The sequence below is a fragment of the Vicia villosa genome, linkage group LG7 (genome assembly GCF_029867415.1).
Source record: "Vicia villosa cultivar HV-30 ecotype Madison, WI linkage group LG7, Vvil1.0, whole genome shotgun sequence".
NCBI lineage: Eukaryota > Viridiplantae > Streptophyta > Magnoliopsida > Fabales > Fabaceae > Vicia > Vicia villosa.
The window spans coordinates 88,092,300-88,109,500 of record NC_081186.1 but is presented as its reverse complement, the minus strand read 5'-3'; the positions used below and the strand labels follow the sequence as shown (position 1 = coordinate 88,109,500).

Sequence of the window (17,201 nt, the reverse complement as noted above, 5' to 3'; positions counted from 1 at the left end):
CCAATTATAGAACATATAACTTTCTTTTACTAAATTAAACATCAAAAAATTTCTGGTGGAGATGGTAAAATTACACGTTTGGTAGTTTTGGAAGATCCCCATTTGGATTCTTAAATTTTGAAAAAATTTCAATTTTATAATTTGAACATTATTTAGTTATTGTAAATAATCAAGATAATTATAAATATTAAAAAAATTGGATTTTAATTTTAAAAAATAAAAATAGGGATCAATATTGTAATTGAGTCAAAAAATAAACATAAAAAATCAATGTCAGATCAATCTAAACAATTAACAATTGTACGATCAATTAACTTACGATTCAATCCATGACTACGAACACCGCAAATCATACTAAATATTCAGACATTAATTATCTTACGGTACTCACGCAACTTAAAAGGACATTTACATTTCCTTGTTTTGGTGTCATAAATTTCAACTTTCGAATAATTTATTTAGATTCACCACTTCTTTCGTATCTCATTGTAGCAAAAACACGTCTTCTATCTGAACCAAAATCCGACCTAGTGATTACTATTTCAAAACCTAATTTGTCAACTTCCGCACAAATCCATTTAAGCATATGATCATGTAATGTAAACTCTTATTTAATGCTAAATTATTTTCCAACATTAATGTGTACAACACCGGGGGTTAGGAATCTTTCGACAAACCATCATCTAATGCATTAGCTTGGTTTACAACATCAATGTGCATGCCTACAACCAATGAAAACTAACGGAATATAATCCCATGTTTTGTTTTGTTCATGTGGCAAGATTGATACATATGATCAGGTTGCAATGTAAAATGTGTTATACATGAATAAAACAAATCTATTTAGGTTCTAGAGTTGATAGAGGATGACATTAGATGAAAGAGTAATTGTCATCAAACATGTTCTGGCTAAATGGTTTAGAGATTACTAGAAAAACTTTGATGAATTCATCCTATAAGCATAGTTGCCATGAGCTTTTGTGTATATATGAATAAATGTTTGTACCAAAAAGAATAAGTGTACATGTTTTAATATGAGCTTTTGTGTACATTTATAAATAAATGTTTATTAAATACGTGACTAATTAAAATTATTTACCCCAAACAAACATTGAAGTCTAAAACCATGACCCAAAAGCTATATTTATTTATTTAGTTATAAAATAAAATACAAGATGCAATTTCCCCCAAAAGACTCTTGTACCAAATTCAATAATATTCTGCCTAAAATTGTAAGATAGGGTATGGAAGGGGGAGGATCGGGATAGAATAGCTTTAATACCTTAGCAAAGAGATTCCCAATTGCTTCTATTTTTGGGCTAACTTTGCTGTTTAAAATCTAGCATTAAAAATGACAAACTTTAGTGTGTAATAATACATCCATGGCAAAATTCAATCAATAATGCAACAATCTTTTGATGAATTGCCCCAAAATAACTGACATGAAATGTTATTTCTTTGTGGGGCTAGGAGTTATGAGCCTTGTGACAACATAGCAATCTGGTGGTGTGATGTTTGTGTAATAGATGTTATTTCTTTGTTGGGCTAGGAGTTATGTGCCTTGTGACAACATAGCAATCTGGTGGTGCGATGTTTGTGTAATAGTTCTGGATTGTTTCTGTAATTTCAAACTCAAACTTCTTATAGAAATTAATGGCTTCTTCGTTGTTTGTCTGCACGTGCAGGTAAACCTCGGAAATGTTCTGCTTTGAGCAAAGATCAAGAACATGATTCAGCAGCTTGGTTCCTGCATAAACCAAACGATTCATGTCACGTTTCTAACAGCACTTAGATAGAAAGCTTAGAGGACTTGGCACATTTCGAAACACTAAACATGGATAGGCGTAAAATGAAATGTTCCTAATATGAAGCTAACACGTTACAACGTGATCTTAATATGTGTTTAAGGTATTACGGCAGAAATGCACACTAAAATGAGTCATAAGCATATGTATGACCAATTAAACTTTCAATCATCAGTAAACAGCAAGGGGAATGTATTAAATTTGATTCTTACCAATACCAAGTCCACGGTAAGGTGCTAAAACACCTAAAGTCATAATGTAAACCCGAACTTGGCCTCCACCTTCCTTCTTCTCAAGCCGGCAAGCAATTGCGCCAACACAAATGTCACTGTAGTAAGCTGAAAGAAAGTACAATAATTAATGTGTTAGACACACCCTAAAGGTCCCTTATATACCCACATCTATGTATCATCGATATTATCATGCAAACTGAAAGCAGAGAGATATCAAACAGGACAGTTGGATTAAAGCAAAGCTTGCATTCCAAGTTCTAACTAAGTCAAAACATTCAGAAGTATACAAATGTAATGCAATATAAAGTAGTGAAGATATATAGAACTCGTGCTGGATTAAAGTAAAGCTTCCACAATTTTTTCTGGATGTGGATGAAAGATCTTTTACCATAAGTAAAGAGAGCTTTCAAAGAAAAAAACGATTCCTATAACCTCCTTAAATCAAGCAGTAAAACAATGAAAAGAATCAATATAAACGAGTTCTACCATTAGCATTCTGCACATACACCGAAGAAACCGCGAGAACTATCCTATCATATGTATTCTATGCTCTTCTTACAACTCTTAAAAAGGGGTTACTGTTCAGTATAGGGAAAATGAGTAAATATGTTTGAATAAAAGAACCACGGACACACCGAATATGACCCTGACACTGACACGGCTAATAATTTGAAAAATGAATAAATTAAAGTAATAACAACTGTTGGTTCAAGAGTCTGATACCGACACGGACACTCCTTTTTTCAGAGGTGTCAGTGCTACATAGGTTTGAATCTAAATAAGTTAGACATGAATTCATAATTTTATGTATGCAGAATCAAAATTCCTAACAGAAATCAACAATAAGAATATCACAGAAGCCAAAAGATAGCATGTAGCAATTTTGAACTGTGCAGATCAGTTGCAAAAGAAAGTGAAATGCAAATCAAACAAGTACTACTAAGCCTTATCCCACTACATGGATCAACTTTGGCCGTAATGTTCTATCCAAGTTATTCATCAACAGATCTTTCTTAATAACGTAAAAACAGATAGTAAATTAGAAAGAAACCTAGTTTGGTGAAATCAGCGGAAGCAAGTGCATCGGAGTAGTATTTATCGTTGTAACGAACGGGGAAGAGAGCAAGATTGAGCTTCTTGAGCTGCATAATGTTCTTGTCCCTTACTCCATCCAGTGAGATTGAGACTTCTCGTCCAACTCCCATTCTAGGTCAATTCAATTCTGCAAATAACAACAACAACAACGACGATGTGTTAGGAAATGGAAGTTACGGTGTCGACTACGGCGGCGCAAATCGGATTTTCCGATGCGCTGCCGCACCGGAAAGGGGAAGGGAAATTAGGAATAGAAATAGATGTTAATTGATTGAAAACCTGGTTGTTTCTGGTGACGTTGCGTCTTACGAGGGTTACCTCCGGGTGCGTTTTATGGGAAGTTGAGTGCGACTACAGCTTGCTTGAGAAATGATAATGGAAAAGGGCAAAGCGGTAGTAGCGGCAGCTGCTTGCATTTTGTGTTTTGTTTTTATTTCATGATGAATTGGTGAATGGATGGATTGATGGGCTTCTTCACAAGCTACTGAATTGGGCTTGTCGGGTATTTTGAGAAAGAGGATTACTTTTTCCACCAATGGAGTGTTTCCTCACCCCTGTGAAAAATTTTAAGGCAGGGATTTGTTCTCCGAATTTGTCTCAAACTGAATTTTGGTTGAATTTGTGTATTTGTTCTACAATTCGATTTTTCTTTGTGTTTGTTTGTAAGGCAAGGATCTTGATGTGACATTGGAGGATTTCGAGAGTACTTGGTGCGAGAGAAGTATTGTATGGTGCTAACTCCTTTACAGTAGGCTTATGCTAACGACATCATGACATAGTTTTATAGGATGTCACACCATATCATTACACCAAACACTCCTGAAAAGGCCACCTAGACCAGCTAATTAAGAGGTACTTGAGGCTAGGGATGACCGCACTGAAGACGAGTTAGCGGTCTGTCGACGTATTGTGGAGATAGGGAGATCAGGCATAAAGACAGGACTTTTTGAGGATGGCAGTTCTAGTTGGCCCTCACGGAAGACATAATTGTCGAAACACATAATGCCTTGCAGTATAGGCGGGGGATTAGACATGCGTGATTGATTTTTGTTTGGTTGTATTATTTTGTATTTTTGGAACAACTAATATATGGTCGATACATTTTGATAATTGTATGACTTATTTCATAATTGTGTATTATGTTTGAATCAATTAATTTATGTGTTTTTCTTCTAATTCATCGCATAAAATGGCCTAGAATAACCTACAATGACCTAAAATATGTTGACTTTATAAAATATCAAATTTAGCGCATAAAACCAAACAATTCGGTACAAAGGGTATTTCGGAAATGTGTCTCTGATTACACTCAAATATCATACGGAGATGCATCTCCGGACTATATTTTATTCAAAATGGATTGGATATCAGAAAAACAAGGATTTGTGTGATTTTGGGTGCACCTCTAATGTTTTTAGAGGTATGGGGTGCACCGTTAAGGTTTGAAAGAGCATTCCTCTTTGAGAAATCAGCGGCCCTATAGGTGAACCTAAACGATAAATTTTTATCCATTTTTAAAAAATTAGTGTGAGTTTTAACAGATTTTTATAAATATATGATGCGTATTTTGGTCCTACCAAAAATTTCAAAAATTCGGTATATCATATTTTTTCCTTACACCTAAAAATTTGATAGTTATATTAGATGCTCTCCATGAATGTGTTTAGGATGGATGACTCTTATACATATTTTTCACAGTTCTTTATCACTGGCTTGGTTTATGCTGATACACAAAATAGACAAAGAGGTAGGACCGACAAATTGATTATTGGTTGTGATATGGAAGGTAATCACAAGAAGAAAAAAAAGTCAGAAGTTACTTGTAGTAAAGGAGTTAAATGCCCCCTTTAAGTTTAGATTTGCGTCAAGAGGTTATGGTTGCAACATAACACTTAAATGTGGTATTCAAAACCATTAATTAGTTGAAAATTTAGAGGGTCATGATATATTAAGTCATCTAAAACCCAATGAAAGACAATTTGTAAATGAAATGACAAAATACCACATGACGTCGAGGTTCATAATGGTTGTATTGAAATATAAGGATGTTGATAATCTGACAAATGTGTAGCAGATGTAAAAGGTAAGATCAAAATATCAATTTACTAATAGAGGTCCATACACGAAAATGCAACATTTATTAATCCTAATTCATGATTGGAAGTGCATGTGTTGGACTAGAAACGGGGAGGAATTAGATGTTATTTATGATATATTTTTGACACATCCCGATTCTATAAAATTGTTGAATATGTTTCATTTGATTTTGATCTTTGACTACACATACAAAACCAATAGGTATCGGCTCCAATTACTTGAGATTGTTGGTGTTACGTCAATCAAGTTGACTTTATGTGTTGGGTTTGCCTAGTTATAACATGATAGGGAGGAAAATTTTACATGGGTGCTCGAGAAGCTGGAGGATTTGTTCAAATTCGAGAAGTAGATTACCAAGGTCATGGTGATGGGTCGAAAATTTGTCCTAATGAATGCCATTGAAGTTATTTCCCGTCCTTATTCCACCTCTTATGTGTATTCCATGTTTCTAAAAATGTTGATTTGAGAAACATCGAGTCTTAAGCTATTAGAGTCGATCTGGATAATCTTCATTCAGTAGATGACTTGATGCTTTATAGAAGCAAATTTGTCATTGTAAATACTTTTTTCTTCAACAGTTGAGATTGCGTTTTAACTACCTAGAGTCTAGACGATCCAAGAACAACTTAATGCAGAGAGATAGTGTCGATAAGGATCTACTTAGGCGAGGTTCCACGGTTACTATGTGGAGCCACTTTGTGGGACAAGCAATCTTGAGGAGGAACACATTCGCCCCCTTACATGTCTAGATTGGCTTGGACTTGTTTGAGGCTTTAAAGCATCTCTGGTCTAGGGACTTATGTTGTGACTATTTGGAATTTGGCCTTAGAATAACAGTTCAAGAGGTTGGAAGATCAACAAGATTTGGAATATACTCTGACTAGTAGGCGGAGGAACCAGAGCTTGAGGAGTCAAAACAGTGGGAGAAGTCACGAGACTTACACAACTTCGATAAGAAAAAATAGGGTTACCTATATGCAAAACAAATTAAGATAATCTACATTCAATAGAAAACTACAATAATTAATTAAAAATATTGGAAATGGTAACAAATCTGGTCTGAACAAGTTTAACATTGGTTTTTAATGTTAAGTCGAGTCCGGTTATACATAATTGAACCTCTAATACCTTTAAGCTACAAACAACCACAAGCTCATTTCCTAATCTCATCTCCCAACATCACTTCCAAATGGGCCTAAGATGGACGTCACATGTACTCGTTTTGACCGAGATATATAAATGAATGTCTTGTTTATCGGTATATCGAGACTAAGGAATGGCGTGTGGATATTTTATGTATTGTTTTGTCTCTTTCACCTCTCAATTTAAGAGGTTTTCATCATGAGATAGTGAAGAAGTTAATGGAGAAATTAGCCTTCTAATAGAATGAATCTAAAAACCTACCTCTTGCCTTACTATTTGGATTCAACTGAGATATTGGATTATCCATTTTAAATATATATGCCATAATCTCTTGATGAACCAGTTTGAATATAGATGTCATAATCTTTTGATGAATGAGAAGTTAATATTGTTCAATCTTAGTCTTTTATTCTCATTGCATTTAACCATCACCGAATCAACCTTAATAAGACTAAGTACATGTTTGGTTTGGCTTATGGAAAGGTAAAAAACAATTTTAGAGGTGTAAAATTGATTCTGGGTGATTTTAAGATGTTTGGTCAGACAAAAGTATAATTGACTCTGTCTCCAGAATTGATTCTACTTGAAGCTAGAATTTGTAGCTTCTGCATCCATAGTTGATTGTGGATGATTTTTATACTGTAATTTATTATTCAACTCACTTTACATAAATGTATCAAAACATAAATCAATTCTGCTAAACTCAATTCTGACAAAATCAATTATACCAAACTCAATTCTACTCGAATCAATTTTGTCCACCGCCAATCCAAACACATATATTTGACTTCGCGTTACAAAACCAAATCACGTTAAAATAAATCACATTCCAATGCAAAATAACATGAAAATAATGAAGCAATTATTTAGAACTTTTGAATTGATGTACATCCAAACACATAAAATTATGTTTGAGAGTTTGGAGGGGATGAGAGGAGAAATTTTTTGAAAAAGTGTATAAAATGATAAAAGAGTGTATATCATTGCTATATTTTTTATTTTCCGAATACTATAACAACATAAAAAATATTTTGAAAATTTATATAAGCTCCCAAAAATCATTGTTCAATATAAATATTGAGTTCCCCAAATTGTGGAGTTTTTGATAAATCCTTCTATTTTTTAAAACTCAACCGAATTCGATATTCTCCGAATCTTCATTCCTTAGTATAAGCGCGTTTACCACTCGAGTCCAATTATTTTGTTTTATTTTAGTCAGATTTACACACTCGAGTCCAATTGTTTAATTTTATTTTATTCAAATTTACACAATAAGTATTTGATGAATTTTTCAAGCGTGTGATACATTAAACACTACAATAAATTTAATTAATCTTTAAGACGAGTTAAATAAATATCCTTAGCAACCAAATCTTGTGTTCTGCATGAAACGAGAAGACATAATGTTCCAAACCAATGTGAGAGAGGTGGATTCAATTTCCATTTACTAACCTTGTTTCCACTTTCTATTTTCTGTGGGCGTTACTTGACATTTGGCTAGCGCCGGTAGATACCAGAAACAGTGTGCAGTTTATTTATAGAAAAAAATCCAAATAATTTATTATAAATTTCAATTAATTTCTGTAAAATCAAAAGTCCTAATCAAATTTTAGTTGAAATTATTATATTCTCCTATAATATTAAAAAAAAAAAAACAGTAGAGAGAAGAAAGAACACCTTATCGATATCGTTACTCTTCTCTTCATTTCTCTTCTTCTTCTTCTTATCTGTAACTAACTCTCGCCAATCACAATCACCGTTTTCTGTTTACTTCAAATCAAAATCCAACCGTAACTGAATTCTGTTACAATGCCGTGTATTAGTTCCGTCACAGCTCCGTCATACGCCGTTATCCCCTTCACCTTCACCTCTTCAAAATCCACTCCAAATTTTCCACCAACAAAACTCTTCGCCAAGCTAAACCCTAAACCACTACTCCAATCAAATTCCTCAAACTCTCATCGAAGATTTCTAGTAAAAGCCACCGTTTCAATAGAGAAGGAAACTCCAGAAGCTGAACGACCTGACACGTTTCTCCGCGGCGGCGATGGCGACGGCGGTGTGTCTTCCGTTAGGGTTCGATTCGAGAAGATGATAAGAGAAGCGCAGGATAGTGTTTGCAATGCGATTGAAGCTGCTGATGGTGGTGGAAAGTTTAGAGAAGATGTTTGGTCTAGACCGGGTGGTGGTGGTGGGATTAGTAGGGTTCTTCAAGATGGTGAAGTTTGGGAGAAAGCTGGTGTTAATGTTTCTGTTGTTTATGGTCAAATGCCTCCTGATGCTTATCGTGCTGCTAAAGGTGGTGCTGATAATGATCAGAAGCCAGGTCCTATTCCGTTTTTCGCCGCCGGAATCAGCTCGGTAAGTTTTCCGCATTTTGATTCAATGCACAGATGTATTGGAAAAATGTCAGAAACATACATGTGGAATTCTGTGGGTTTTTTTAAAATTTGATTCATGATAGAAGTGCATATACGTGTTTTGGAATTCTGTAAGTTTTTTTTATCGATTCATGTTTGGATAGTTTAGATCAGAATTATTTTGTTTAGGTAGAATTGATTTTGAGATTTGAATCTATTTTGAATCTGGAAATTGAAAATGATAATTCATGGTTAAATCAAGTTTGACTTACTGAAACACGACTCTGGGAGGTTCAAATATGGAACCAAACATATATTGAGTTGGGTATATGAAATTTCAATTTCAACTTACAAGTATAGAATAAAATTTTGGAGGTAAAATCAATTTTACTTGAAATCAATTGTATACTTTTAAAATCATGTTTGTTTCTCTCAAAATTGAATCCAAACATTCAATAACTCATCTGTATTTTTCTCACTGTCTTTCTTTCTATATGTTCAGGTTTTACATCCAAAGAACCCATTTGCCCCAACCTTGCATTTCAATTATCGCTATTTTGAAACTGATGCCCCTAAAGGTAATGCGATATATTTTTTGTTTCTTTTATTCAAACACTGCCGTGTTCATTTCTGAGCTACTTTTTCTCATTATAATCATTTTGGGAAAGATTATTCGGAATTCTCACTATACTATATTATTATATACAAGTACAATATGCATCTGTCACGTACTAGAAATAACACTGCTAATTACTCCTAGTGTGTGTCTAATACATATACTATACTAGCAAGTATGAAACTTGTAGCAACATTGGATAACAGGCTCTTGCGTTTGCTTATATTGATAGTCATGCTATTGCATTCTGCAGATGCTCCTGGAGCACCTAGACAATGGTGGTTCGGTGGGGGAACCGACTTAACCCCTGCTTACATTTTTGAAGAGGATGTCAAGCACTTCCACTCAGTATGTTCTTAACATAATATTGGTATATCAAATTTTATGGTTAAGAGTCAAATTCCTTGGTAAACGGTTTTTTTAAAATAGTTTCCTTTGTTTTAAAATACCACCTTACGACGTCTCAGGTGATTAGTTTTAATATGGTTTTGCATTTTTAGTCAGGTTTTCTTGAATATAACATGTGTAGTTTAGTTCCTTTGAAATGGGCGGCGCTGAAATATTAAGCATAATGATTTGGTTCTGCGTGTTTCTATAAAATGTATCTTCAAATGCGTGAGAAATCTGCTATATCTAATTTCAAACATTTCTTTCTATGTTATATCTGAACTGAACCATGAAAATGGAAACGAAATATTCATTCCATGTTTTCCTAAATTTCTTCCGAAATGTTAACTTGGAGTCGGTGATTACCTTCTACACCCCACCCCTTTCAAATAAGAATCTCTTGTCCAAATTGGTTTAATAAAAGAGAGAATATAGTAAGCTTGAGAGATTCTTCCATATGATTTTCTGTTTAAATTTTATTTTTTTTATTGTATTTATTTAAGGCATTCAAGAACAAGTGCTTGACTTAGTTTACTTCATGCTTTTGTTGCAGATTCAAAAACAGACTTGTGACAAATTTGATCCTACATTTTACCCTCGATTCAAGAAATGGTGTGACGATTACTTCTATATCAAGGTATAGTCTTATCCTTTTTCACATAATGAAGTGTTTTTGTCGTACGGTGTGTTTGAAAAAGTTGAAACGGATCATTAAAAAACAATTAATGTACGGTGTGTTTGATAAAAGTTGAAACGGATCAGTAAAAAACAATTAATGAGCATTCAGTGTTCAGTTCATCAACCTTAAGTGAAAGAGTAGATTTGAAGTTTTCTTGTCTATCTGTTATCATTAGCTTTGATAAATTTTATACATGATGAATTGAAGGTTATAGTAAACATTAAAGCAGTCTGTGTAGTTTGTAGCAATGATGACTGTAGGTTAGAGTGATTTGATAAGAAATGGAAGAGTGTTTGTGATGCTGGGGCATCACGAGCTAGATGGAGATATCATCGCATGAAGTATATGCAGATTATAATACGAATAGATAGGTGGTGTCTTAGATAGGCTGATTCTTTTGCATGCATTGTAACTGCAAGGTTCACTTGATTTCTAGACTCATAAATCCTGCAACAGAAAGTGATAGGACCCTGGGGTCCAATAACGATTTGGGCCATGAAGAGGACCAGGTTTTGGACACTAGCCCTAACCCAAACCGTGGAAGGTATGCTATAGAAGATGACGGAACCTGGCAGTTATTGACATGGCATGAGAGGTGCCGCTTTTATAGGGGGATCTGTTAGGGTTGAGTGTATAAATAATTGGAAGGATAGTAGTACTATTTCATCCATTCATTCATGTAATAGCTTGTTAACTCTTTGATTGTTCAGCAGAGGTAGAGGTAATATTTCTCTCTGAAGGAGCCTGTAATGCTCATACTTATATAATATAACAGTGATAATGATGGCAGAATTATTTTTGTTCTCTAGTTTGTCGATTTCCGTGAACATAGTGTACCAGCTGAGTCAGTATAGTGTCAATTTTTGTTCTCTAAAGTGGTGTAACTATATATTTTTTGCTAATGGAGTCGTGGTATATACTGTTGCTGATTGTATTTCCTTATTTTTTCTGTTCATTCTAAATTCAGCATCGAGATGAAAGGAGAGGGCTTGGAGGAATATTTTTTGATGATCTGAATGATTATGATCAGGAGATGCTCCTTTCCTTCGCTACCGGTAATTGTTTATATATATATATATATATATATATTTGTTGGTTATCAGCTTTTTGGCTGAAAAACATTTAGTTCTTTGATTTATGTGCTTGCCTAAACTATGATTACTCGCAGAATGTGCAAACTCTGTCATTCCCGCTTACATACCTATTATAGAGAAAAGGAAGGATTTACCCTTTACAGAACATCAGAAAGCATGGCAACAATTGCGAAGGGGACGATATGTTGAATTCAATTTGGTACACTTTTTAAGCTATCTTATAGACCAAAATGTTTTGCTCTACTCTTTTTAAGATCATGTTTAAGTTTATGTTACTACTGCTTTTTGGCTACAGGTGTATGACAGGGGTACAACATTTGGACTGAAAACTGGTGGGAGAATAGAGAGTATTCTTGTTTCTCTCCCACTGACTTCTCGGTGGGAATATGATCATGTAAGATTTTATAATCTACTAAAATGTAAACAAGTTGAATATTAGATGCATTCCATTTATAAGTCTTGTACTGAAATGCTGATATATCATTTTGCATGCAGAAACCAGAAGTAGGAAGTGAAGAATGGAAACTCTTAGATGCGTGCATCAACCCGAAGGAATGGATCTAATTTATCAGTTTTGGTAGCTTTTTTAATAATAAGATAAGATAGCTTGTATTCTTTTTCCGGTGTATATCTTGTACTTGTAATATGAGTCGCAACTGTTTTAGCGGTGGGTTGTAAATCACATGTCTTACACTTTTCACCCATGTTGTTAACCAATGCCAATGACAATTGTTTAGACTGCGATGTAATTTACTCACTGTACTATTGTTAATCGAGAACCTACCTATTTTGAGAGGAAAAAAAAAACAAAGGCAGCTTATTCTTGAGTTATAATATCTATTATATATATTAAATCAGAATTTCAATCTCATTGTTTTTTATGTCACATATTTTCATTTGCATCATCTCATTCAGTGTTTGGTTCAGGTGTTACCATGTTTAAGTGGTTTTCTCTCTTACTCGCTCTTTTTATTATATTCATATCATATGCACCCCTTCCTTCTGTACAGACTCTAATACCATACTGTTCGGGAGCCTTACATATCATGAATATGAAACCCAACCTTAAGTGTTTTGTCATCAAAAGTCAACCATAGACATAACACAGACTAACAATTAAAACTGAACTTCCATAACAACAAGGATTGTAGTATGGATCAATGGTCAGATGTTTTATGATACACAAGATTCTCATTAAGAGGCAGGTGTAGAGCATACTTCCATCTATGGGGGAATCATATGAATACAATAACTAAAACTTTAAGGGAGAAATAAGAGATTTTTAGAACATGTTTGTTCTTAAGCACACGAGAGAATTTATGTGACTGCTTGATGAAAATATGTTACAAGAGTTCTCCTTTTATAGCCAAGGAGGGGCAAATAGGACAAAAGCAACACTATTCACAAACATGGCATTCTAAATTATATAAATACCTTTTACGACATACTTATCCCTTATGGATTAGATTATTGTAGTCTTATTACACAAAAAGACAAAAGTTACTATTCATAGAGATTTTTGAAGGACACTTGTCCATTTATTGTGATCTTTAATGGGCACTTGTTCATTTAGTCTTTGAAAATGAGTTCATGAAAGGGAACATATTCTGATCGGATAAATTTCCATCAGAAAAACAACCTCCACATCGAGATGACTCACCCAGTCAGATGTCATCCATCATGTAAGTGTTATCCGCTAATCTCGTATTAGCTTCTACCACCTGTCCTTCAGAGAATTCAGCTTCCATTGGCGAATCTTTTTTCCTGTGTGGCTTGGGCCGAGCTTTCCCCAATTTTTGGTTTTCTAAATTTTTCATGATGTATGCAAGTTGAACTATCGTCGTAGCTTTTTGAATCATAGAGATTGATGCAGTTAACATACTCCAATAATTTCCTTGTGACTTTTAGATTGGGAGGATATTCATCAATGGTTTCCCATAGGTGAACATAACTCTTGTAATTAAGCAGCTTTGTTGTAGGATCTGTCATATAGGGCCTGTGTAGAAAGAAAACAGACTTGAGTTTGTCAATATCTTCTGAAGATAATCTTTGTTATGTGACTTCGTCCATGTCTGGTTTTAATTGATCTCCCCACCATTGTAATGGAGAGTACCATTCAAGAGTAGTCCAAATCAAAGACTTGTGTTTCTCAGGGTCCATTATGTGTTGATACATGGCCTCAGTGGGAATAAGAACATGCATATAATACAAATAGGTGACACATCAGATATACCACAAATGATTCTTTGTGAGTTTAGTATTTGAGTTTATCATGACTGGTAGCAGGAAAGGTGTATCTGAGAAATAAGGACTATGATCTGACAGTTTATTCCTTATGATCTTTGTCATATAATAAAAGAGATTGTTCTTGGCATACTATTTGATATTACATGCGGATTTACCTACGGAGTTACCTAAGAAAAATAATCCGCACGTAAATCCGCAGGAAACTGAAAAATTTTGAAAAAAATAAAGGAGGCGCCACTCCAAATGACACCTTCCTAGTGTACACGCCATCCCAAATGGCGCCTCCATGCTTTTTTAGGAGGAGGAGCCATCTCATATGGCTCATCCTTATTAATTTTTTCTAAAACATGATTATATGCGTAATTTTTTCTAAAACGTGGTTAGTTGCGTATTTTTTTTGAATAGTTGGTTATTTAAATAAAAAATGTGTATTATATCAGACACATAACACAAACTTTATGCGAGAAATTAAAGACAAAGACATTTGCAAAAAACTTGTTAACATGGGTAAGAATCTATGTCTACCCTTATTTAAATATCTTCAACTAAGTTCTGTGTTCTAATTTCTTTTCAATTTTAATAAACAATATATGTATTGAATGAATCTACATATAAATACTATAGGAAGCAGATATGTAAGGCAAACATACAAGCGTTTGATGAAGGGCAACAATGGACCCACAAGACTACAAACCTCGCCGAATCAATGAATTATGTTTTGAAAGACACTAGTAACATACCTATTACAAATTTGGTAAGATCAACATAATTTAGGTTGGATGGGAAACGAGGACATGATTGGACAAAAATGTTGGCTTCGTGGCAAGTGTACACCGATAATTGTATCAAAGGATTGAAAAAGAGGTAACCAAATCCAACACTCATATGCCATGCAAATTGATAATCAAAGGTTCCACTTCTTGGTTCAAGAGACAGTGAATCATAACGACCACCGACAAACCAATAATTTCAACGTCGACCTCCAAAATCAAACTTGTGATTGTGAAAATTTTTAAACTTTCTATATGCCTTGCTCACATATTATTATATATTATTATAGTGTATTCCAGTTTAGGACAAGACTATTATGGACAAATGGTATATTAGAACTTTACTTTTAAAAAGTGGAATAAAATTTGAGAAAAGACTCTATATTAGCATCCAAATGACTCTAACTTGGAATCCATTTCCTCCATATCACTTATATGGGACCCTAGAGAGTATTAAATATACAATGATAACCTAGAAATGGAATAAAGAAGAAGATAGGGAGACATCAAGAATAAGGAAGGAATGATCCACTAGTGCTGTTTGGTTTATTCTGTGACTAGAAAATCTGAATACATATAATCACTGCCAAAAACTCAACCAATCAGCGACAACCACGATGGAGATGCAACAGCTTCTTTCCATGGGTTTTCCCGACGAGTTAGCCGCCCAAGCCTTAGCTGCCACCGGCGGTAAATCCACCGTCAAAGCCACCGAATGGATTCTCACTCACAAACCTACCTCCTCCACCACCACCACCAACAACTCTTCACCTTCACCATCTCCACCACCACCACCACCGTCTTCATCATTCGCATTCCAACCGAAACTCGACCGGTTCTTCCAAAACCCAAACCCAAACCCATCTCCACCACAACACATTGAAGAGCAAGAAACTGAAACAGAGGAACCAACCAAACGTATAAAGCTCTCACAGACACAATCTCAAACACCTACACTGCAAAACAACAAACCCTCCTTTTTCTTCAACCGTTCCAAGAAACAAACTCAAACTCAAACCCACACTCATGAACCCTTATACGAACGCTTACGTCCCAGAACATTGGACGATGTTGTCGGGCAGGACCATCTTCTATCAGCAAATTCCATTCTCCGTTCCGCAATCCAACGCAACCGTTTACCTTCTATCCTCTTATGGGGTCCACCTGGCACAGGTAAAACCACTATTGCCAAAGCTATTGTCAATTCTTCAACAACCACTTCAACATTCTATCGTTTTGTGTCTTTATCTGCTGTTACTAGTGGTGTTAAAGATGTTAGAGAAGCTGTTGATGAAGCTAGAAAACTCAGACTCAAAACAAATCAAACTACTGTTCTTTTTGTGGATGAGGTTCATAGGTTTAATAAGTCTCAGCAAGATTCTTTCTTACCTGTTATTGAAGATGGTAGCATTGTTTTCGTTGGTGCTACTACTGAAAACCCTTCTTTTCATTTGATTACACCCCTTTTGTCGCGTTGTCGAGTCCTTACTCTTAACCCTCTTCAACCGCAGCACCTCAGTTTGCTTCTTAACCGTGCTGTTACTGATAGAGATAAAGGGTTGGTGAAAAGTCTCGGTTTTGGTTCTGATTCTGGTTCTGGTTCTTCCCGAGTTGATGTTAGTGTTGGTGAAGATGTGGTTGGTTTTATAGGTAATAATTGTGACGGGGATGCTCGTGTTGCTTTGAATGTATTGGAGATTGCTTCTGTTACAGCAGCTGCTCGGGTACAACATGATAATGGAGAATGCAAGGATGCTGTTATTGTTGTTGCTGTCAGTGTAGAGGATGCAAAGGAGGCACTTCAAAGTAAGCATCTTGCATATGATAAAGCTGGGGAAGAACACTATAATTTGATCAGTGCATTGCACAAGTCTATGAGGGGAAGTGATGCTGATGCAGCGATTTATTGGCTGGCAAGAATGTTAAAAGGAGGTGAAGAGCCACTTTATATTGCACGTAGGCTTGTACGGTTTGCAAGTGAGGATGTTGGTTTGGCTGATCCTTTAGCTCTTAATCAAGCTGTTTCTTGCTACCAAGCTTGTCATTTTATTGGAATGCCAGAGTGCAATGTGATTCTTGCACAATGTGTTGCCTACTTGGCTTTGGCTCCTAAGTCTATAGCGGTTTATAGAGCGATTGGAGATGCTGAGAAGGTAGTGAGGGAATCTGTTGGACAGAATGAAGGGGTGCCTCTTCATCTCAGGAATGCACCGACCAAGTTAATGAAGGAAGTTGGGTATGGGAAGGGATACATATACACTCCTGATAACCCTTCTGCAACACAGAGCTTTTTGCCACCCTCCCTTCAAGGGTTCAAATTCCTCCATTGGCCTGACAGGAATCCTTCTGAATCTGACGGATGAAAATGTTTAATTCCGATGGAAGTTTTTATGTCATTTTGTTCCTTTTTTTTGTTTCTTCATACATATTTCTCTCCACTACCACCTTTTTGGCATTGCAAAGAAGTGTGTAGTATAGGTATAGGCAGTGGTGGAAGAATGGCTAATGCAAGTGTAATGCATGATGTAGATTTTGACTCAATCAAATGCTCGTTTTGATAAATTTGCCCCTAATCTCTTTTGTTTAGTTTATTTGTAATAATCACTCATGAATAAGCTTCTTCTTGGAGAAGCTTATTAACTCTGGTCTAGAATTTGTAACCAATATATGCAAAA

General features: G+C 35.2%; 3 protein-coding genes across 3 annotated transcripts; 2 read left to right on the top strand and 1 right to left on the bottom strand.

Moving 5' to 3' along the window:
- Window positions 1-1,119: 1,119 nt before the first annotated feature.
- Window positions 1,120-3,569, bottom strand: LOC131615623 (uncharacterized). The gene is made up of 4 exons (XM_058886761.1): window positions 3,413-3,569; window positions 3,090-3,260; window positions 2,018-2,143; window positions 1,120-1,747 (listed from the first exon to the last, which is right to left on the bottom strand). The coding sequence occupies exons 2-4, from the start codon at window positions 3,241-3,243 to the stop codon at window positions 1,530-1,532; spliced, it is 498 nt and encodes a 165-aa protein (XP_058742744.1). The 5' UTR covers window positions 3,244-3,260; window positions 3,413-3,569; the 3' UTR covers window positions 1,120-1,529.
- A 4,408-nt stretch (window positions 3,570-7,977) lies between these two features.
- On the top strand, window positions 7,978-12,369 carry LOC131615621 (oxygen-dependent coproporphyrinogen-III oxidase, chloroplastic). The gene is made up of 8 exons (XM_058886760.1): window positions 7,978-8,734; window positions 9,236-9,311; window positions 9,603-9,697; window positions 10,290-10,373; window positions 11,383-11,470; window positions 11,584-11,708; window positions 11,805-11,903; window positions 12,005-12,369. The coding sequence occupies exons 1-8, from the start codon at window positions 8,183-8,185 to the stop codon at window positions 12,071-12,073; spliced, it is 1,188 nt and encodes a 395-aa protein (XP_058742743.1). The 5' UTR covers window positions 7,978-8,182; the 3' UTR covers window positions 12,074-12,369.
- Window positions 12,370-14,929: 2,560 nt separating this feature from the next.
- Window positions 14,930-17,088, top strand: LOC131615620 (uncharacterized). The gene has a single exon (XM_058886759.1). It carries the CDS (start codon window positions 15,144-15,146, stop codon window positions 16,887-16,889), a length of 1,746 nt encoding a protein of 581 aa, XP_058742742.1. The 5' UTR covers window positions 14,930-15,143; the 3' UTR covers window positions 16,890-17,088.
- The last annotated feature ends 113 nt before the right edge of the window (window positions 17,089-17,201 follow it).